Source organism: Adiantum capillus-veneris, chromosome 7 (assembly GCF_014529385.1).
Source record: "Adiantum capillus-veneris isolate H3 chromosome 7, ASM1452938v2, whole genome shotgun sequence".
NCBI classification, from domain to species: Eukaryota; Viridiplantae; Streptophyta; class Polypodiopsida; order Polypodiales; family Pteridaceae; genus Adiantum; species Adiantum capillus-veneris.
The window spans coordinates 136556076-136578356 of record NC_140937.1 but is presented as its reverse complement, the minus strand read 5'-3'; the positions used below and the strand labels follow the sequence as shown (position 1 = coordinate 136578356).

At 44.1% G+C, this 22281-nt stretch overlaps 1 protein-coding gene across 1 annotated transcript in view; it reads right to left on the bottom strand.

Annotated features, from left to right (window-relative positions):
* Positions 1-561: 561 nt before the first annotated feature.
* LOC147454672 (40S ribosomal protein S27) overlaps positions 562-22281 on the bottom strand; it is a 50269-nt gene continuing 28549 nt past the window's right edge. The window contains exon 2 of the mRNA XM_086516540.1: positions 562-4083. Coding sequence (XP_086372666.1) covers positions 791-4083 — 3293 coding nt within the window. The 3' untranslated portion in view covers positions 562-790. The remainder of the gene's footprint in view (positions 4084-22281) is intronic.

Below are 22281 nucleotides of genomic sequence, written 5' to 3'. Positions count from 1 at the left end.
GCACACACACCAAATCTACTCGACAACACCTAAGGTTGGAGATGGAGTGGTTGGCATGCATAGAACATCTCATTACCATCCTGCCCGCCAGTGGGCCACATTTTGCGTCGCAAATCTTGGGCGGCATACTGCAGCCACATCATCAAAAGGCTCCTTGTTGACTGACTGGTTGCTGAATTTATGGTCAGCACAAGGAACACCAGAGCCAACAATGGAAGTTTTTTTTTTGACATAATCACATTGTACATTCACCTCAATCAACACATAATATAGCCAGGCATGCACTTCACTCAAGGTCTTAAATAAATCCCGAAATGGTAAGCAAGCAAAAAAATCAAACTGACAAAAAATCAAACTGACGACCATGTCCATATCCCAGTAAGATTCCTTTAAAATGATAAGCAACGGCAAACATCTCTAGAACAATTTTTTCCTCTTGCATGTTAAAATGATCCTTTGTCATTGCCTTTGTATGATTCAGATAAGGGCTTCCAGCAATAGGCTTGATATAAACATAATTATTCAGTATGGGGTCCACAAACTGTACAAAACACCCACTACTTATGAGCAACATTTGAGCAGTCGCAAACTTTTTTACAAGTCTGGAGAGATTGACGACGCCCTCTGCTGCATCATTAAGTAACGTGTTGCCGAAAAAGGTTATAATGCACAAAATGTCAAACCTAATTCAAGGAAAGTCTTTCAAATAAGAATTTCCATGTACTCACCAATCAAAACTATACACTTGACATTGTTTGTAAGCTGTATGTTGAAATAATTTGTAGGAGCTTCAGCACAGATTTTCAAACCCAGGGAAGATGATAATGGTCGGTTGCTCATCTTCTCCAGCATTGTGCTCATCTTCAAACCCAGGGAAGACCGTAATGATTGATTGCTCATCTTCAAACGGAGGGAAGACGGTAATGATCCGTGGCCCATCTTCTCCTGTGTTGTGATGAGCTGGCCAGAATGGCAAATCCTCCGTAGTGTCTGTGTCAGATAAATCACCTTGCAGAAAAGAATCATTTGACTCCGTTCTCTCGTCCAAGGCACCTGCTGTGTTGTCCGCTTCATCATCTGTTAACTCTGGGTCATTCATATAGAATATATTTGGAGCATGAGCCCACCTAGTGTCGCTGAAGTCATTTTGACAAGCTTCAAAGTCTTGAGAAAAGCACAGGCTATCCTGACTACATGTTCTACCATCCTGATAGTTTGAACTATCGTCAAGAAGATCCAGGACGTTCCCAGCCTCCTCTCTAATGAAAGACCTTAGTGAGGATTCAGGACCCTGGACTTCGGCATTACTTAACGCTTCTCCTGGTCCACTGAAAATGTGACCACTTAGAAAATCGACTTCCAAACAGGCATTGCTCAAACTTTCCTCTTCACTTCTCTCACCGTGTAAAGCACCAGATTCACCATACAACAAAGAGAAAGACCTTTGGCACATAGCGTTGGTATTGGAAGCAACCATTCCCTGAAAAGAACCATATTCGCCATTCCCTCCAGAAAGATTAAAATTAGACATTTCTTGATTGTCACCTCCACTATCATACGTGTAAGAAATGGAGTTCCATGCTCCAACTTGATTGATGTCTGATGAAGAGTGAAACACTGGTGATAACCGGGTTGTCGAAACCCCAAGAGCTCCCAAGTCATCCAAGGTCTCTGCAACTTGCATTGACTTTGAAAGTGCAGATGAGACGACATCAAACGGAAGAGAGGGTGCCACAGCCTCCTGCTGATGAAGAATTTGGGAGAAAGGAACGTCAAGATCACTTGGAGCACTCTGCACTTCTTTTGGATGTAAACAATCGAAATAATTGACTGGCTCATGTGCCCCAAGGTAGCTAGACAGCAGGATATCGTGCCATTCTACAATATCAACACTTTTGACACATTCTACTCCACTAGTTTTCTTCTGATCTGGAGTTCTTGAGCCATTGAGGGCTGATAAGAAATCGAAAGTCATAACTGGCTTAGATGTCATCGAATGGCTAGGTGGCAAGATGCCCCATGCCTCTTGTCCTAAGGACATCTGCTCATTACAAGCAGCCTCTTTAGAAACTCTATATGTTGGCCCATGACTGGTACTAACCACCTTATTATCTACATCATTTGTTTTAGCTATGACATCTGAATAGGAGGAGAAACTTGAACCATTTCCCTCTTCTTTAAATTCCTTGGACTCTGACCTTGATACTGAACCATCACATGGGCCAGAACCCGAGTACTGCTTATTCATAATGCTAGTATCATTATTCTCCGTAACAGAATGTTTCATTGGGAAAGAAGTTGCAAATGCTGACAATGCTGAAGCCCATGCATCATCCAAGGAGGCATGAGGCAACCTGTCCTTGGAGACTATATTAACTACCGTTACTTCAGGCTCCCTTGATGACCCCTGAACATCTGTAAGCGTATCATTTATCAGGTTTTCAAACTCAACAGAATGGGAGACGGCATCCTTCACATATACCGCTTCATTGACAACATGCTGTATTTCAGAGTGGTCTGGCTCAATCAATGTAGATGAAACTTCCTCTCCTGATTCAGTTTGATCTAGCAAAGGATCTCTGGCAAAAAATTTATCATTACTCTGGGGCTGCATTGCAGAATGGCCCTGGTCAGCAGACTGTGGCAATGCAGATAAAACTTCCTCTTTTGACTCTGAGGCTCTGGGGTAATCATTATGGTCATTCTGCACAGTAGATACATCTGATAGTGTGCCCAAGTGCTTGCTTGCAGAATTTGTTTCTACAAAATCCTGTGAGTGTTGTCCTTCTAGGGATCTAATCCTCTCATCCAAGCCTTCAAAACTCCTGTGCAGAAAAGATTCCAAACGCAAATATAATGATTCTAGCCTGTCGAAGCGCTCTGAAAATGCATGGAAAGTTTTGGCCAGCTCCTTTCCAATCACATCGCCCACAAACTCTTTACAATTGCACGTTGGAAGAGTCTGATCACCTGGCTCTACTGTTCTTTTTACAACATTCCCATCTGCATCCAACTTCAGTAAACTTGATTGATCGCATTCTGGCTCAGTCAAATCATTCATTTTGGAAGAGCTGGACTCCACAACGTTGCAAACTGAAGGTGGACAGGTTGCATTACTGTTCAATATAGGTAATTCCTCTAAACTTGTGCATTGATGAGATGCTTTACAAACGTCTTTCCCAGCAAAAGAAACATGCATCATATCTTGCTTTAGCTCACATGGTTGAGTAGTTTTGCCAGATTTTATCAGATCCTTGCTGTTGCCAGAAACTCCCTGAGCCATCTGAAGTAAGCTAGGAAGAAACATTGCAAATAAAGCAGAGGTAGGCTCTCTTCCATCAGATTGAAGATTAGCAGTAGCTGGCTCTGGAACAGAACCTGCTATGGCAAGAAATACCATCTGATCGACTTCAACCACAGTCTTGTCTTGCAGTGAGAGAAGTCGAATTGTTATTGCCGCCCACGGACTGTGATCAATAAGTTCTACTTCAGCTTCAAACATATCCAGGTAGCTCTCTCCAACTTGGTCAATAGGCAACTTTCCTTCACAGGATCTATCAGATAATTTGACAGCATTTTCCACCCCCCTTTTTTCAGCTTCAAGCCCGATACCTAATTGATCCTCAAGGTGAACCAACTCCTTCACATTCAATGGCACATGCCAGTTATCAAGATCAGGTGCCATCAAGCTTGCACAAGCACTCTCAGCAGAAAAAGAACCATTCAATTTCACATTGACCCAACTATCTTCACCACTACTGTAAACTGATTTTTGGCATTCATCATCTCCATCGTGATTTGATACAGGCATTGAAGAGACCCCACTTGAAATTGAAAATTTCTCTACATTCTCACTTGGACTATCTGATTCCTGCACAAGCACCCCATCGCCTCTCTTTGTAGCTCCATCTTCCAAGCTCTTTTCAGCGCTAGAAAAGTCATCCTTACAGGGAACCCATCCTTTGACAGTGCAAACATACTCAGGATCTGTCTCAAGATTGGATCGACTATATATCTCACAAATGCGTGCTGTACTTGAAGTGTACACACTCTGCACATGGCATAGCCTTTGCTGGAACTTAACTGCATAATTGAGCCATCACAAAATGAAATTACATTATACATTGCTTCCAAAGAACCACTTCGAACTGTTATAAAAGGTTACCACAGTGAGCAAAAAGATCAGAGACCACCACAAAGATTACCAATTTGGATGACCCAAAGACTTCGCTTCATCAATAAGTTACTATCGCATCATAATGCTAGTATACAGCCAAACAGTTTCATCCGTCAATGCATAGTTTAGAAATAAGTGCACGCTGTCCACACTTACAGATTAAAGCAACAAACCGCAATTCAGACTGCCTTCTTGAAAAAATTCAACTCTTTACTTTCAATGAATGGCATGTGCGAACTATGATAACCAAGATACGTCCATGTGTACGATACGGTGCTGTACATACACAATATGGTACGCTCTCCAAGAAAATGTACATAAAGTATGACAAGATTTTCCTGTGTTGAATAACCTGATAATATAGCATGTCAGACATTCTTCTCTTCACCAGCCGAAGGAAACCCATTCAAGGTTTGTGCAATGTGCCGCGGAAGTGATTTATGGTGATAACTCAAGATGAGTGCTCAGTGGATACTCATTGCTCAAAGGTCCCTTTGAGTTCATCAGAGAAATGTGCAAAGACCAAGAGACAGAAGAGAGAGAAATACTATGAGTGAAAGTTCTCTAGGTGATATAGAGAGAAAGAAGACTTAACACCAGATGGGTCCCAAACCCCCCTCCAAGGGCCCCCTTCTCTATCGCTAGAGAGGTATTTGCTTTAGATTGCACAAATGCTGATACAATGGTCCTAGATGTTGATATGCTGATTGGATTTTTATACAGATGCTTGGATCTGAGAGGCTAAGGGCTGAAAATGTAAAACGCTAGGGTATTGGGCTTGGATATGCAACTTTGGAGGCTATGAGCTGATCTGCTATGGCCGATGTCGAGGGTGTTGATGATGACGATGGGCTGAAATCTGAAACCGTGGCTGGGATCTGATGCTTGAGGGCTGGAATTGCTACAATAATACTAATATGTCACTTATTAATGAGTTATTAACTCACTTTATAAGAGGTGCTTTGTCACAAACTGGTGACGTGGTAGTGCCCCCATATACACACACAAGGTCCCTGCTGACGTGGCAGCAGCAACCGGAAAATGCGCCGCAAATCCCGCCGGAAAACGCGGTGACAAGCTCACGTGCCAGGTAGTACGGACCTCCGCAATTTGCACTTGGCTGATGACGTGGTAGTCCGTACGATCTTGCAAATTATGCTGGGTGATTTTTGGACAGCTTTTGGACTACAGTTGCTTTTGAGTTTAAGAGCTTTTGAGTTTGAGATTTTGGGGCTCTGCTTTTGGGCATCCCTTGTAACAATAAATAAGTTTGTTGGGGCCTCATTACTCAGAGCATCTGGACGCAGAGTCCAAGTGTGAGTCCCCGCATAGTAATCGTCCGCGATTACAACATATCTGCAAAACAACTCAAGTTAGCTCAAAAATTCTAAGGGTCAATCCGAGGGACAATCAGTTTGCTCTTCTTTTTGTTAAGGAGTTGGCTTCTCCTTTTGGCTCTTTTGATCAAGGAGTTGGCTTCTCCTTTCGTCCCGATCGGAACTCTTCAGCGTAGTAAAATTAGCCATCACACCCATACCGCAATGATCTTCCACGGGTGTCTTGATGCGCTAAAATTACATACCCAGGCAATCTCATCCGATTAGGAAAATTAAGTGATAGGCGCATCACGATGCAACATAAATGCTCACATATGCATATTACAAGACATAGAGACATAAAGTCGCCGATGAACATTCCCCCTGCAAATAACCATCGAGGTCAGGACCATGAGTTGTTCAACGACTCCCTCATCACTCCTCCCGTAAATAACCTAGAAAGGTCCGAGCCATGAGATAGAGGCCTTTTACAACCAAATGCCCCCCAGACCGCAACGTGCGTCGTTTGTAGCTGCTGAGCATAACCACTGCTCAAACTTCTTAATACTCCTCCCGCATAACCATCCACGTCCGGGCCATACGCCCCCCAGACAACAACCTGCGTCGTTTGTAGCTGCTGAGAGTAACCACTGCTCAGACTTCTTAATACTCCTCCCGCATAACCATCCAAGTAAGGGCCATGAGTAAAATAACAACACTTTTCAATCATTCAATACTCCCCCCCCAAATAACCACAAGGGTTCGAGCCATGAGTATGAACAAGCATTCTCAAACATCATCTCTCACTACTCCAACCGGGAGTAAAAATCACCAATCATTGAAACCAATATTAAAACCAGAGTTAGACAATTCAAATCGGCAGCAAGATAGGTGTAAAACAGATACCATCAATTTCAAACAAATTTTCAAACAGGACTTTCTTAAACAAAGTTCAAAAGTATCTAACTATAAAACAACTAGAGAGATCATTCAGGGTTTTGTTCAAAAAACCAAACTTTGATGACGACTGGCTTGCCCTTCTGCATCACGGTGATGGTTCGATTGTCACAAGACGGCACCACGTGCCAATAGAAAAGAACAGATTGAACAACTTTAAGCACTTCAAATAACAACTGAGCTGAAAAAAAGATGCACCCCCCGAGACGGGGAGTGGCGAAGTTCCACCCCAAGAGAGCACTGGCCCCAAATGTAGGCGTCCCTTTCGGTATTTCTTTATTATTGTTGATTTGCAAAGTACAACAGTCGGGAAGCGGGGAGCACCTCCTCTGCAATCTGCGTGCTCAAGAGTGTCAGAGAGGGTCCCCAAGGCTCATATTTAATAGCGCAAAGCCTAAAAGCATCAAATATGAAAAGCTAACCCCAAAAAAAACACTTTCCTCAAATTTCGAGACTTTTCTACAAATCTGCCGCAAATTGCGAAACGTTCGTACAGGTGCCACGTCATCATATTTTGATGTGCAAAGTCTTCTAAGTGCGTTTTGCTTTAATTTTTATGCCTTTATGTCACGTGGGGCGGCCCCATGGGACGGGGTCCATAAGTTGCTGGGAACTCTTCTTTAAAAACAGGCCACTCGTCAAGACTTTATAAGTCTGTAAAACTTCTTCTTCTTCTTCTTCTTCTTCTGCTTCTTCTTAGGGTTTTGGCCCCTTGGCCGGGATTTGAAGGTTGGCTCCGTTCTTCAGTGGCTTAACACGTCAGCAGTTTGTGCAATCCCCCCTTCTTGAAAGAAAATAATCGTCCGCGATTACAGTATATCTGCAAAACAACTCACGTTAGCTCAAAAATTTCCGAGGGACAATCCTTGGGACAATCAATTTGCTTTTTTTTTTGTTAAGGAGTTGGCTTCTCCTTTCGGCTCTTTTGATCAAGGAGTTGGCTTCTCCTTTCATCCAGATCGGAACTCTTGATATTCCGGCGTAGTAAAATTAGCCATCACACCTAGACCACACGGATCTTCCACGGGTGTCATGATGTACTAAAATTACTTACCCAAGCAATCTCATACAATTAGGAATATTCCGTGGTTGACACATCACAATGCAACACAAATGCTCACATATGCACGTTACAAGACATAGAAACATAAAGCCGCCGATGAACACTCACCCTTGCAAATAACCATCCAGGTCCGGGCCATGAGTTGTTCAACGACTCTCATCATTTCTCCCGCAAATAACCTAAAAAGGTTCGAGCCATGAGATATAGACACCTTCTACAACCAAACGCCCCCCAGACCACAGTCTGCGTCGTTTGGAGGTGCTGAGAGTAACCACTGCTCAGACTTCTTAATACTCCCCCCGTAAATAACCACAAGGGTCCGAGCCATGAGTAACAACAACAATACTCCCCCGTAAATAACCATCCAGGTCCGGGCCATGAGTAAAAACCGAACTTTTCAATCATTCAATAGTCCCCCGCAAATAACCACAAGGGTCCGGGCCATGAGTATGAACAAGCATTCTCAAACATCATTTCTCACTACTCCACCCGGGAGTAAAATCGCCGATCATTGAAACCAGTATTAAAACCAGAGTCAAACAATTCAAACCGGCACCAAGACAGGTTCAAAACAGATACCATCCATTTCAAACAAATTCCAAACATGATCACCAAACAAGTTCTCAAATGGAATTCAAACTTAAAAAGCAATCTCGACATCAGCCGAGCTCCAAAAGTCGACTGACTTTCCATCCTAAAATCTGCACCAAAAAAATTAGGGTTAGGTTCCTTTCATAAGGTCGTATATGACTGTCACAAACAAGAGCGCATAGCAATATAAAATACACTCGGATAAATAGGATTTATAGCTTATTATTGAAGCCAGGGGATATAGCGAGAAATAGATAGAGAGAGAGATAGAGAGTGAGAAGATCGACACAATACATCTTCTGGTCCCCACCCGTAATAGTATCTTTATTACTGAGGAGAAGTCTATACAAGCACTTGAACCGAACGTATTACCACGTTCGTTCTAGAATAAGACTTGATGTCCCCGGAAGCCTTGGGTTCCTATACCTAGGGAAAAAACCTATTCCAAGGAACTTCTGTTCCTTATTCCAAATCCTCGGTTCTCGCCTCTCGCTCTCACCTTCCAGACTCAGGGCATGACATCCCTGCAACTCTGTTCCCAAAGACCTCTTCCTACAAAATAACTCTTCTTTCCCGGACATCACCCAAAAGTCGTCCGAAAGGCTGTCTTGTAGACGTCTCTAGGCGCGATTCGGATCTGATGATATTCACTCTTCAAATCAATCCTGCTAAAACACGAGGATCCTTGTAATCTGTCGAGTATATTATCGATCCTAGAAATCGGAAATCTGTTCTTGATGGTGATTTTGTTGAGAGCTCTATAATCAATGCACATTCTCCAAGATCCGTCTTTCTTCAAAACCAACAATACTGGAGAGCAATACAGTGAAGTACTAGGTTGGACAAGACCCTTTTCCAAAAGGTCTTTCACTTGGTTCATAATCTCTTCGTTCTGTGCTCGGCTCACACGATAAGGTGGTCGGTTCAGTGGTGTGCTTCCAAGAATCAGATCAATGGTATGATCTTCAGATCAATGGTATGATCTTGATCAATGGTATGATCTTCAGGACGAGCGGGTGGTAACTCGCCTGACATGCCCTCTGTAACAGACTTGGACACTCCAAATCAAGAATCTACCACGACAGCACCAAATAACCACTTCAAAACAATTCACAATTCAATGATTCACAATTGATTTGACAATGGCCCGGCGAAGTTCCGTGCCTAGAGATATTGGCGCCAAAGACTGGCGCCCCTTTCGGTATTTCTTTTTGTATTAATCTGAGTTCAAAGTACAAGAGTGCGGGCAGGCGCTCACACTCACCGAAAACTGCTTTTGTGACTAGAAGTAGCGCAAACTCTGATGGTCTGTAAAGACAGTAAAATCCGCTCCGAGTAGGTAATGCCGCCATTGAGTAAGAGCATGGGTAACCACCAAAAGCTCTTTCTCATAAATTTGTGCTCTCATCTCCGGCCTTGAGAACAATCGGCTCTCGTAAGCAATGACATGACCTTCCTACATTAAGACCGCACCCAAACTATGACCACAAGCATCACAATATACTTCAAATGACTTCTGCAAGTCCGGCAAAGTCAAAACTGGTCCCATAGTCAATTTCTCTTTCAATGTCTGAAAGGCAGTCACCTCTGTGGGTCCCCACAAGAAAGGGACTCCTTTCTGTGTCAAGATATGCAAAGGGGAAGCTGTCACAAAGTGATGACGTGGCGGACAGCAGAAACCCTAATTTCTGCCAGAAACCCTAAAATTCCTGCAAACCCTAATTTTTGCCAAAAACCCTAAATTCCGGAAATCGCAGAGACGGATTATTAAAAAAAAAAAAAATTGGAAAATGATGAGCGACGCGAATTTTGCTTTTGCTTTTTTTAAAAAAAAAAGAGAAAAGACTCTCCAAGAGAGAGAGAGAACTGATGCTTTTGATTTTAAAAGCTTTTGGGGCTCTGCTTTTGGGCATCCCTTGTAACCGCTCTCTAGGCACGGAACTCCGTCGGGCCAGTGCAAATCTATTGTGATCTGTGAATTGTTTTAAGGTGGTTATTTGGTGCTGTCGCGGTTGATTCTTGACTTGGAGTGTCCAAGTCCGTTACAGTGGTATCAGAGCACGGCCGATTTCTCTTCTACGGGAAATCCGATCCACGAATTTTTTTCCGCGGCACCTATGGCTACAAGCAATGACCAGTCGACTCCCTCTGCATCTGGAGATGCCGGCTGGGATCACAACGAAGATTCAGGCAGAGAGTATGGCCCGCCTTGGCCTACTTAGGCGAAGCGGCGAGAGATAGAGCGTCGCCAGTTGATCAACAATGCAACAAAGATGATGCTCAATTTTGCCAAGGACCCGAAGATGGCAAAATATATGAACCAGACCTCTTTGGAAGAGGTACAGATGGAGTAGCAGAGAACCACAACACCACTCCCGAAACCCGCCCTCAAGAAACCTTCTGCCTCCAAGAAAATATACGGAGCAGGAACTGGAGAACGTGGTTGATGCATTGATTGCTCAGCTTTTCGCCGTGCAAAAGAAAGACAAAAAGCACGGCAAAAAGCAGAAGAAAGGCACTGACTTCCCGGGATATTTGGGTCGCCGGTTGACATTTGACAAGGCAAAGAAACAGAAGAAGCGTGTTCGATTTGAAGGATTACCCAGTTCTTCTTCTTCTTCTTCTTCTGACAATTCTTCTAGCTCCTCGGATTAGAGCGAAGAAGACAGAAAAGCAAAAAGCGAAGGCTGTGTCTTTTATACAGCAGTTTGACATCGCTTTCGCGGGAGGACGCTATTCAGAGCACCTACAGAGATCCGAGACCACTGCTTGGAACAGAAGTCAGCTTTTGTTCAGGAGTTGATGAGTCATGCGAAGTGGGGCTTTGCCATTCACTCTGGCAGTCTGACCTACCCCACAGATGAGGCCATGACACAACGAGCCGAACAGACTTCGGGGAATGAAGAATGAAAAAGAGCAACCCAGAGAAAAAAAAAGGATGCACGACCCAAGCTTACTCCTGAGGAGAGAGCTCGCTTCATCAGAGAGGGGAAGTGCTTTGGATGCGGGGAACATGGACATATTTCCGCGAAGTGCCCTGATAAGGCACAGAAAGAACAGAATGATAAGAACGACGACGGGCTTGAGAGTTCGAGAGCAACTGAGGAATGTGGCAGAAAAGGCAGATAGAAAAGCAGAACTGGTGCCACATGGCGTGGGACCTGCACCGAATCTAATGAATGAAAGTACAAACTTTGCCGCTTTCGGGGCAAAATGAAGGATCACGAAGCTCTTTTGAAGGAGCCAAGGCCAACTTCTTTTCACTTGGAATTGGCGGCTCGATTTGGAACTACGCCCGACAGACTGACGCCACAGGCGGAGGTAGTTCGACTGGCACCCGGATGGGATGTTGCCATTACACCGAGCATTGGCAAACATCATTTGCAATGACAGGGGTGTTCAGGGCACGTGAGTGACGTTCTACTCGGGATCCGTTGGTACCACAAGAACTACACCGTGGTTGACTACCGGGCCGAGAAAGCGACTTTGAAAAATGAAGGGCTTAGAGATTGTACTTGATGAACTTCAGTTTTCTTACTCATTCTTTTGGGAGAACTGAACGATGGATAAAGGTTGAATATGTTTTGACCTGAAGAAAAGAACGCCAAGATTTTTTTTCTCCACACTCATGCCGATTGCTTTTGAGAGGGCCTGAAGATCATACCATTGATCTGATATCTGGAAGCACGCCACCAAATCGGCCACCTTATCGTGTGAGCCGAGTACAGAATGAAAAGATTATGAACCAAGTGAAAGACCTCTTGGAAAAGGGTCTTGTCCAGCCTAGTACTTCACCGTATTGCTCTCCAGTATTGTTGGTTTTGAAGAAAGACGGATCTTGGAGAATGTGCATCGATTATAGCACTCTCAACGAAATCACCATCAAGAACAGATTTCCGATTCCTAGGATCGATGATATACTCGACAGGTCACAGGGATCCTCGTGCTTTAGCAGGATTGACTTGAAGAGTGGATATCATCAGATCAGGATAGCACCAGGAGATGTCTGCAAGACAGCTTTTCGGACGACTTTTGGGTTATTTGAGTTTTTGGTGATGCCTTTTGGCTTAACCAATGCTCCTGCGACATTGAACCTGATGATGGACAGGATTTTTCGAGAGTACAGGCTATTTGTTGGCACTTTCTTTGACGACATCATTGTTTTCTCCAAGAATGAGGTAGAGCACAGAGATCATCTGCTTCAAGTCTTTCAGGCATTACGAGATCACACATTAGTGATTAATGCTAAGAAAAGTGAATTTTTCCTACCAGAGATACATTTTTTGGGATACATTGTGTCAGCAGCAAGAGTGCAAATGCACCCGGCCAAGATAGAGACTATCCTTGATTGGCCCGACTTGAGGAATGTCCATGAAGTTAGAAGCTTCTTAGGACTATGTTCGTACTACAGGCGGTTCATACGAAAGTTTGCAGAGGTTGCTTCCCCTTTGCATATCTTGACACAGAAAGGAGTACCTTTTTCATGGGGACCCACAGAGGTGACTGCCTGCTTGTGGTCGTAGTCTGGGTGCGGTCTTGATGCAAGAAGGCCATGTCATAGCTTACGAGAGCCGTTTGTTCTCTAGGCCGGAGATGACAGCACAGATCTATGGGAAAGAGCTTTTGGCGGTTATCCACGCTCTTACTCAGTGGCGGCATTACCTACTCGGAGCGGATTTTACTGTCTTTACTGACCATCAGAGTTTGCGCTACTTCTTGTCACAGAAGCAGCTTTCGGAAAAGCAGATGCGATGGGTGAACATCTTGTCACAGTTTCACTTCCAGATTGTGGTGGCAGATGCTTTGTCTCGGAAACCGTTGGTTCTGGCTATTTCCGCGATACATCATAGGAGCTTCGAGGATATGGTCGATCAGTGTGCCACAGATACAGATTTTGCAGATATTTTCACACGGATACGGGATGGGGAGACAGTAGCGGGATACTCCCTTCGGGAAGGCTACTTGATGAAAAAGACTATGTTGTGCGTTACACAGCCGTTGAGGGACAAGGTTATGACTGATTGCCACTGTCCACCTTTTACGGGTCACCGCGGCATTGCTACCACCATGAAAGGGGTAGAGAGAGATTTCTTTTGGCGGAGATTGAAGAAGGATGTGGAAGAGTTTGTGCGCAGTTGCTTGGTATGCCAGAAGGTCAAGTTTGACAGGCATAAGGCACAGGGATTGTTACAACCATACCCACCCGCCCCTCGGAAAATATTGAAATGGATTTCATTTTTTTGGATCTCCCGAGAATACAGAATGATCACGATGATTTTCCGATTACATGGCACGCCTGAGACGATTGTCTCCGACAGAGACCCCAGATTTATGAGTTTGTTTTGGAAGGCAATTTGAGAGAACATTGGCACGCGGTTGAAGTTCTCGTCATCGTTCCACTTGCAGACTGACGGGCAATCTGAGATTGCCAATTCAGTGATTTTAGATTTATTGAAGTCTTGTATCTCGCATCAGAAGACTCAATGGGAAAAGAACTTACCTTTGGTGGAATTTGCCTACAATAACACGACACACTCTTCGACGGGGAAGACGCCATGAGAGATGGTTGAAACTGCCGCGAAAGTTCCATCCTTCCTGAGCACGAAAGATTAGAAATTTGAAGCGGATGAATATTCGCGAGATTTGGATACGGCTTTTGCCAAGGTTCGCGAGACTTTACAGAAGTCTCAAGAACGACAGAAAAAGGCAGCGGATCGCCATCGTCGCGACTGGAAACCGAAGGAGGATGATTGGGTGCTCTTACTTTTGAGAAGGCACGCCTAAGAAAGAAACAGGGAAAGGAGAGGCTTTTTCCAAAGCTTAGTATGTGATACTACGGACCTTTCCAGATTACTGACAAGATAAATGATGTCTCCTTCCGATTGAAATTGCCAGATACTTGGAGGATTCACAATGCATTGCATGTGAGTCTCTTGAACCCTGTTAAGGGTGATGTGCCTAATGATGGGGAGCCTGATGAGCAACCCAAAGTGGAAGAAAACGAGGAGATCCTTGTTCCTGAACAGATTTTGGCACATAATGATACGAAGAAAGGTAAAGTCTGAAGGCGGTTCTTGGTTAAGTTCAAGAACTTTCCTGCATTTGATGCAAAGTGGATGGAGGAGGAGGACCTAGCAGGTACTCCTCGGATTGTGAAACTTTACCTCGATGTTTTGGTTTAGCATAGTCTACTCCAAACGGAACCCAGAAACTCAGCTTGGCCGAAGATCTGGTGCAGTGGGATGCACAAGAGGGGAGTTACTCCGCTCCTTTGTCAACAGATGCCTCGATTTTGATACTAAAGTCACTGATGTCTCTTTCAGCTTCAGGGATATTGAGAGCTGACAGTATTCTGCTGGATGACTTTATGAAATGGAATTCCTGATTATGATACTGATTTGTTCTTGACTTCTTGTGAGTGCAAGAACTGATAGCCGAAATGACTGCAGCATTTTGGTCTGATTGATCTCGAATAGACATGGTTGCAATAGGGGTTAGTCAATCGGACATCGATGAGGTCCCGATTGGACCTAGATGTGATTGCTAGCTACATTGCCGATAAATCATGGTCTAAGATCCGAATGAATGTTGAATGTCATGTGATGTCTGGTGATGTCCTGTGATGTCGTGTGATGTGACTGTCGATTTTGTACATGTGCTAGATGTGCGTTCCTAGTACGTAGGTACTAACAATCAGTGTCTGCTAAGACGGTTTATGGCTTTTGTCGGTTTTGCAGGCGTAATCGCGGTCGATTACAATGCTTTCAAGAGGGGGGTATGTCACAAAGTGATGACGTGGCGGACAGCAAAAACCCTAATTTCTGCCAGAAACCCTAAAATTCCTGCAAACCCTAATTTTTGCCAAAAACCCTAAATTCCGGAAATCACGGAGACGGATTATTATAAAAAAAAAATTGGAAAATGATGAGCGACGCGAATTTTGCTTTTGCTTTTTTTTATAAAAAAAGAGAAAAGACTCTCTAAGAGAGAGAGAGAACTGATGCTTTTGATTTTAAAAGCTTTTGGGGCTCTGCTTTTGGGCATCCCTTGTAACCTTTAAATAAGTGGTGAGGGCCTCACTTCTCAGAGCATCTGGACGCAGAGTCTGAGAGTGAAACCCTAACCGCTCTCTTGTACTTCGATGATTGATTAATACAAAAAGAAATACCGAAAGGGGCGCCAGTCTTTGGGGCCAATATCTCTAGGCACGGAACTCCGCCGGGCCAGTGCAAATCTATTGTGATCTGTGAATTGTTTTGAAGCGGTTATTTGGTGCTGTCGCGGTTGATTATTGACTTGGAGTGTCCAAGTCCGTTACAGAAGCAAGCTCTGCAAACTTTCGAATGAACCGCCTGTAGTACGAACACAGTCCCAAGAAGCTTCTAACTTCACGGACATTCTTCAAATCGGGTCAATCACGGATAGTCTCTATCTTGGCCGGATCCATTTGCACTCCTGCTGTTGAGACAATGTGTCCCAAAAAGTGTATCTCTGGCAAGAAAAATTCACTTTTCTTTGCATTGATCACTAACTTGTGATCTTGTAATGCCTGAAAGACCTGAAGCAAATGATCTTTGTGTTCTACCTCATTCTTGGAGAAAACAATGATATTATCAAAGAAAGTGCCAACAAATAGCCTGTACTCTCGAAAAATCCTATCCATCATCCGGTTAAATGTCGCAGGAGCATTGGTTAAGCTAAAAGGCATCACCAAAAACTCAAATAACCCAAAAGTCGTCCGAAAAGTTGTCTTTTAGACGTCTCCTGACGCGATTCTAATTTGAGGATATCCACTCTCTAGATCAATCCTGCTAAAGCATGAGGATCCTTGTAATCTGTCGAGTATATCATCGATCCCAAGAATCGGAAATATGTTCTTGATGGTGATTTTGTTGAGAGCTCTATAATCGATGCACATGCTCCAAAATCCGTCTTTCTTCAAAACCAACAACACTGGAGAGCAATACGGTGAAGTACTAGGCTGGACAAGACCCTTTTCCAAGAGGTCTTTCACTTGGTTCATAATCTCTTCATTCTGTGCTCAGCTCACACGGTAAGGTGGCCGGTACGGTGGTGTGCTTCCAGGAATCAGACCAATGGTATGATCTTCAGGACGAGCGGGTGGTAACTCGCCTGGTAGACTCTCAGAAAAGCAATCGGCATGAGTGTGGAGAAAATCTTGGTGTTCTTTTGTTCAGGTCAAAACATACTCGACCTTCATCTACCGTTCAGTTCTCTCCCAAAAAATGAGTAATAAAATTGAAGTTCATCAAGTACAATCTCTGAGCCCTTCATTTGTCAAAGTCGCTTTCTCGGCCCAGTAGTCAACCACGGCGTAGTTCTTGTGGTACCAAGGGATTCCGAGTAGAACGTCACTTGCGTGCCCTGAACACCCTTGTCATTGCAAACGAAGTTTGCCAATGCTCGGTGTAATGGCAACATCCCGTCCGAGTGCCAGTCGAACTACCTCCGCTTGTGGCCTCAGCCTGTCGGACGTAATTCCAAATCGAGCCGCCAATTCCAAGTGAAAAGAAGTTGGCCTTGGCTCCTTGAAAAGACCCTTCCTAATCCTTCAGTTTGCCCCAAAAAGGAGGCAAAGTTTGTACTTACATTCATTTGATTCATCATTCGGTTCAGGTCCCACGCCATGTGGTACCAGTTCTGCTTTTATCTGCCTTTTCTCCCACGTCTCTCAGCTGCTTTAGAACTTTCTGGCCTTTCTTCATCTTGTTCATTCGGTGCCTTGTTAGGGTACTTCGCGGAGATATGTCCATGTTGCCCGCATCCAAAGCACTTCCCCTCCCTGATGAAGCGAGCTCTCTCCTCAGAGTAAGCTTGGGTCGTGCATCCTTCTTTTTTGGGTTGCTCTTTCTCTTTCTACTTTCATTCGTTGAAGTCTGTTCGGCTCGTTGTGTCATGACCTCATTGGTGGGGTAGGTCAGACTGCCAGAGTGAATGGCAAAACCCCGCTTCGCATGACTCATCAACTCCTGAATAGAAGCTGACTTCTGTTCCAAGCAGTGATCTCGGATCTCTGTAGCTAGACCCAAGGTAAACCGCTCAATCTTTTCTCTGAACAAGATCTTCTTGAATGAAGAGGCGGGTAGAAAAGAGCTCCAGAATCTCTCGCAATAAGCATCCACTGTATCTTCCTTGGTCATCCGAAGATGGTTCCAAGCAGCTCGTATATCGCGTTCATACTCTTGAGTCAACCAAGAAGAAATAAAAAGCTTCTTAAATTTCAGCCATTTAACTGGCCTAGTCTTGTTTAAAAGAAGCGTGGACCACCAAGTTCGAGCATTCCCCATAAAATAAGAGGCAGCTCTCCGAATCTTGGGAGTGCTCTGAGTAGCGTCCTCCCACAAAAGCGATGTCAAATTGCTATATGAAAGACAAAGCCTTCGAAGCATCTTTGTGTCCTGAAAAAGTGTCAAATTTGATCGACTGTCCACCTTCCTTAAACTCTCAAACTTTCTTGCTTTTATCTTCCAGAAAGTCATACTGGTTGGCTTCATAAAAATTCTTCTTCTTTGCATAAAAAAAGTTGTCGTCAGAGTCTGAACTGTCTGTAGACGAGTCCTATGTAGAATTGTCTCTCACTAGGCGAGATTTAGACTTCTTTGCCTTTTTCTTGCCATTTCCGAAGCGTTGTTTCTTGCTTCGCTTTTTACCTTTTCGGTCTTCTTCGCTCGAGTCAGATGAGCTAGAAGAACTGTCAAAAGAAGAAGAAGAAGAAGAAGAACTGGGTACTTCTTCAAATCGAACATGCTTTTTCTATTTCTTTGCCTTTTCAAAAGTCGACTAACGACCCAAATAGCCCGGGAAGTCAGTGCCTTTCTTCTGCTTTTTGCTGTGCTTTTTGGCTTTGTTTTGCGCGTCAAAAAGCTGAGCAATCCGTGCATCAACCACCTCTTCTAATTCCTTCTCTGAATATTTCTTGTGAGCAAAAGGTTTCTTGAGAGCGTGTTTCGGGGTTGGTTTGTGGTTTTCTGCCACTACTCGTGCACTTCCTGAAAAGAAGTCTCGCTCATATATTTTGCCAATTTCGGGTCCTTCGCAAAACTGAGCATCATCTTTGTTTCATCGCCAATCAATTGACGCCGCTTTATCTCTCGTTGCTCAACCTAAGTAGGCCGAGGCGGGCCATACTCTCTGCCGAAATCTTCATTGTGATCACTGTCCGCATCTCCAGATGCAGAGGGAGTCGACTGATCCTTGCGTGAAGCCATAGGTGCCGCGGAAAAAAAAATTGGGATCGGATTTCCTGTAGAAGAGAAATCGGCCGTGCTCTGATACCACTGTAACAGACTTGGACACTCCAAGTCAAGAATCTACCGCGACATCACCAAATAACCACTTCAAAACAATTCACAGTTCACAATTGATTCGAGACTGGCCCGGCGGAGTTCCATGCCTAGAGATATTGGCCCCAAAGATTGGCGCCCCTTTCGATATTTCTTTTTGTATTGATCTGAGTTCAAAGTACAAGAGTGTGGACAAGCGCTCACACTCAGACTCGCGTCCAGATGCTCTGAGTTGTGAGAGGCCTGCTCACTTATTTAAAGTTACAAGGGTTGCCAAAAGCAGAGCCCCAAAAGCTGAAAATCAAAAGCTCAAAAGCTTGGCAAATAAAACAAAAGTTCTTCCTCTCTCTTTCTTTTAATAAATAAAGCAGAGAGGCTTTCTCTTTCTCTCTCTTGCTAAAATAAAGCAAAGAGGGTTCTCTCTCTCTTTCTCAACAATTTGCGTAGAAAAAGCAACGCCAAAAAGCTGCCCAGCTTTCCATAAATCACGTTGATGTCCAGCAAATCAAGATTAGGGTTAGGATTAGGGTTAGGACAGAATTAGGATTTTTGATTTTAAGGTTAGGGTTTCAACAGAATTAGGGTTTTTGGTTTTATGGTTAGGGTTTCAACAGAATTAGGGTTTCTGGCAGCCACGTCATCACTTTGTGACACCCTTTGAAAAACAATCGGCATGAGTGTGGAGAAAATCTTGGCGTTCTTTTGTTCAAGTTAAAACATATTTGACCTTCATCCATCATTTAGTTCTCTCCCAAAAAAATTGAGTAAAGAAACTGAAGTTCATCAAGTACAATCTCTAAGTCCTTCATTTATCAAAGTCGCTTTCTAAGCCCAATAGTCAACGACGGCGTTGTCGTTGTGGTACCAAGGGATTGCAAGTAGAACGTCAAAACCTTCCAAGGCAAATACATAAAACTACCCATGTCATTGCAAACGAAGTTTGCCAATGCTCGGTGTAATGGCATCATCCCGTCCGGGTGCCAATCGAACTACCTACGCCTGTGGCCTCAGCCTATCGGGCTAATTCCAAATCGAGCCGCCAATTCAAGAAGTTGGCCTTGGCTCCTTCAAAAGAGCTTCCTGATCTTTCCCTTTGCCCGGCAAAGTTTGTACTTTCATTCATTTGATTCGGTTCAGGCCCCACGCAATGTGATACCAATTCTGCTTTTTATCTGCCTTTTCTGTCACATCCCTCGGCTGTTTTAGAACTAACTGGCCTTTCTTCATCCTATTCATTCGGTGCCTTGTTAGGGCACTTCGCGGAGATGTGTCCAAGTTCCCCGCATCCAAAGCACTTCCCCTCCCTGATGAAGCGAGCTCTCTCCTGAGGAGTAAGCTTGGGTCGTGCATCTTTCTCTTTCTGTTCTGGGTTGCTCTCTCTCTTTCTACTTTCATTTGTCGAAGTCTGTTCGGCTCTCTGCGTCATGATCTCATCTGTGGGGTAGGTCAAACTGCCAGAGTAAATGGCAAAACCCCGTTTCGCATAACTTATCAACTCCTGAATGGAAGCTGACTTTTGTTCCCAGCAGTGATCTCGGATTTCTGTAGATAGACCCAAGGTAAACCGCTCAATCTGTTCCTTGAACGAGATCTTCTTAAATGAAGAAGTGGGTAGAAAAGAGCTCCAGAATTTCACGTTCATACTCTCGAGTCAACAAAGAAGAAATAAAAAGCCTCTTGAATTTCAGCCATTTAACTGGCTAGTCTTGCTTAATAGAAGCGTGGACCACCAAGTTCGAGCATTCCCCTTAAAGTAAGAGGCAGCTCTCCGAATCTTAGAGTGCTCTGAGTAACGTCCTCCCGCGAAAGCGATGTCAAACTGCTGTACAACAGACAGCCTTCGAAGCATCTCTATATCCCGAAAACGTGTCAAATTTAATTGACTGTCCACCTTCTTTAAACTCTCGGACTTTCTTGCTTTTGTCTTCCAGAAAGGTTGGCTTCATAAAAATTCTTCTTCTTTGCATAAAAAAAGTTGTCGTCAGAGTCTAAACTGTCTGTAGACGAGTCCTATGTAGAATTGTCTCTCACTAGGCGAGATTTAGACTTCTTTGCCTTTTTCTTGCCATTTCCGAAGCGTTGTTTCTTGCTTCGCTTTTTACCTTTTCGGTCTTCTTCGCTCGAGTCAGATGAGCTAGAAGAACTATCAGAAGAAGAAGAAGAAGAAGAAGAAGAAGAAGAAGAACTGGGCACTCCTTCAAATCGAACACGCTTCTTCTATTTCTTTGCCTTTTCAAATGTCGATTGACGACCAAATAACCCTGGAAGTCAGTGCCTTTCTTCTGCTTTTTGCCGTGCTTTTCCGCTTTGTTTTGCGCGTCAAAAAGCTGAGCAATTCGTGCATCAACCACCTCTTCTAATTCCTTCTCCGTATACTTGTTGTGAGCAGAAAGTTTCTTGAGAGCGGGTTTTGGGGGTGGTGTTGTGGTTTTCTGCCACTGCGCTTGCACTTCCTGAAAAGAAGTCTCGCTCATATTTTGGGTCCTTCCCAAAATTGAGATCATTTTTATTGCATCGCCGATCAATTGACGACGCTCCATCTCTCGACGCTCCGCCTGAGTAGGCCGAGGCGGGCCATACTCCTTGCCGGAATCTTCGTTGTGATCCCTCCCCGCATCTCCGGATGCAGAGGGAGTCGACTGATCTTTGCCTGAAACCATAGGTGCCGCGGAAAAAAAAAATGGGATTGGATTTCCCGTAGTAGAGAAATCGGTCGTGCTCTGATACCAGTGTAACAGACTTGGACACTCCAAGTCAAGAATCTACCGCAACAGCCCCAAATAACCACTTCAAAACAGTTCACAGTTCACAATTTATTCGACACCGCCTGGCGGAGTTCCGTGCCTAGACATATTGGCCCCAAAGACTGGCGCCCCTTTCATTTTTTTTTTTGTATTAATCTGTGTTCAAAGTACAAGAGTGCGGGCAGGCGCTCACACTCAGACTCTGCGTCCAGATCCTCTGAGTTGTGAGTGGCCTACCCACTTATTTAAAGAGTACAAGGGTTGCTAAAAGCAAAGCCCCAAAAGCAAAAGAAAGCTCAAAAGCTTTGTAAAATAAAGCAGAGGATCTCTCTCTCTCTCTCTCTCTCTCTCTCTCTCTCTCTCTCTCTCTCTCTCTCTCTCTCTCAATAAAATAAAGCAAAGAGGCTCTCTCTCTCTCCATGTCACAAAGTGATGACGTGGCTGTCCGCTCTGCAAGAAACCCTAATTTTCTAAAACCCTAACCCTAACTGCAGAAAATCAAAAACCCTAATTTGTTCAAACCCTTACCCAAACTGCAGAAAATCAAAAACCCTAAATTGTTGACGATGCAGGGCTAACACATGGCAGCTGCACGGACGCCTTTGTGATTTGCGGTGGATTTCTCAAGAGGCAGTTTAGCGGTAGTTTTGGGCATAGCTTTTTGGGCATTGCTTTTTCCACACAATTGGGAGAGAGAGAAAGCCTTTTTGCTTTATTTTATTAAGCGAGAGAGAGAGAGAGAGAGAGAGAGAGAGAGAGAGAGAGAGAGAGAGAGAGAGATGCTCTGCTTTATTTTACAAAGCTTTTGAGCTTTCTATTTTTAGCTTTTAGCTTTTCGGGCTCTGCTTTTAGCAACCCTTGTACTCTTTAAATAAGTGGATAGGCCACTCACAACTCAGAGGATCTGGACGCAGAGTCTGAGTGTGAGCGCATGCCCGCACCCTTGTACTTTGAACACAGATTAATACAAAAAGAAATACCGAAAGGGGCGCCAGTCTTTGGGGCCAATATCTCTAGGCACGGAACTCCGCCGGGCCGGTGTCGAATAAATTGTGAGCTGTGAATTGTTTTGAAGTGGTTATTTGGGGCTGTCGCGGTAGATTCTTGACTTGGAGTGTCCAAGTCTGTT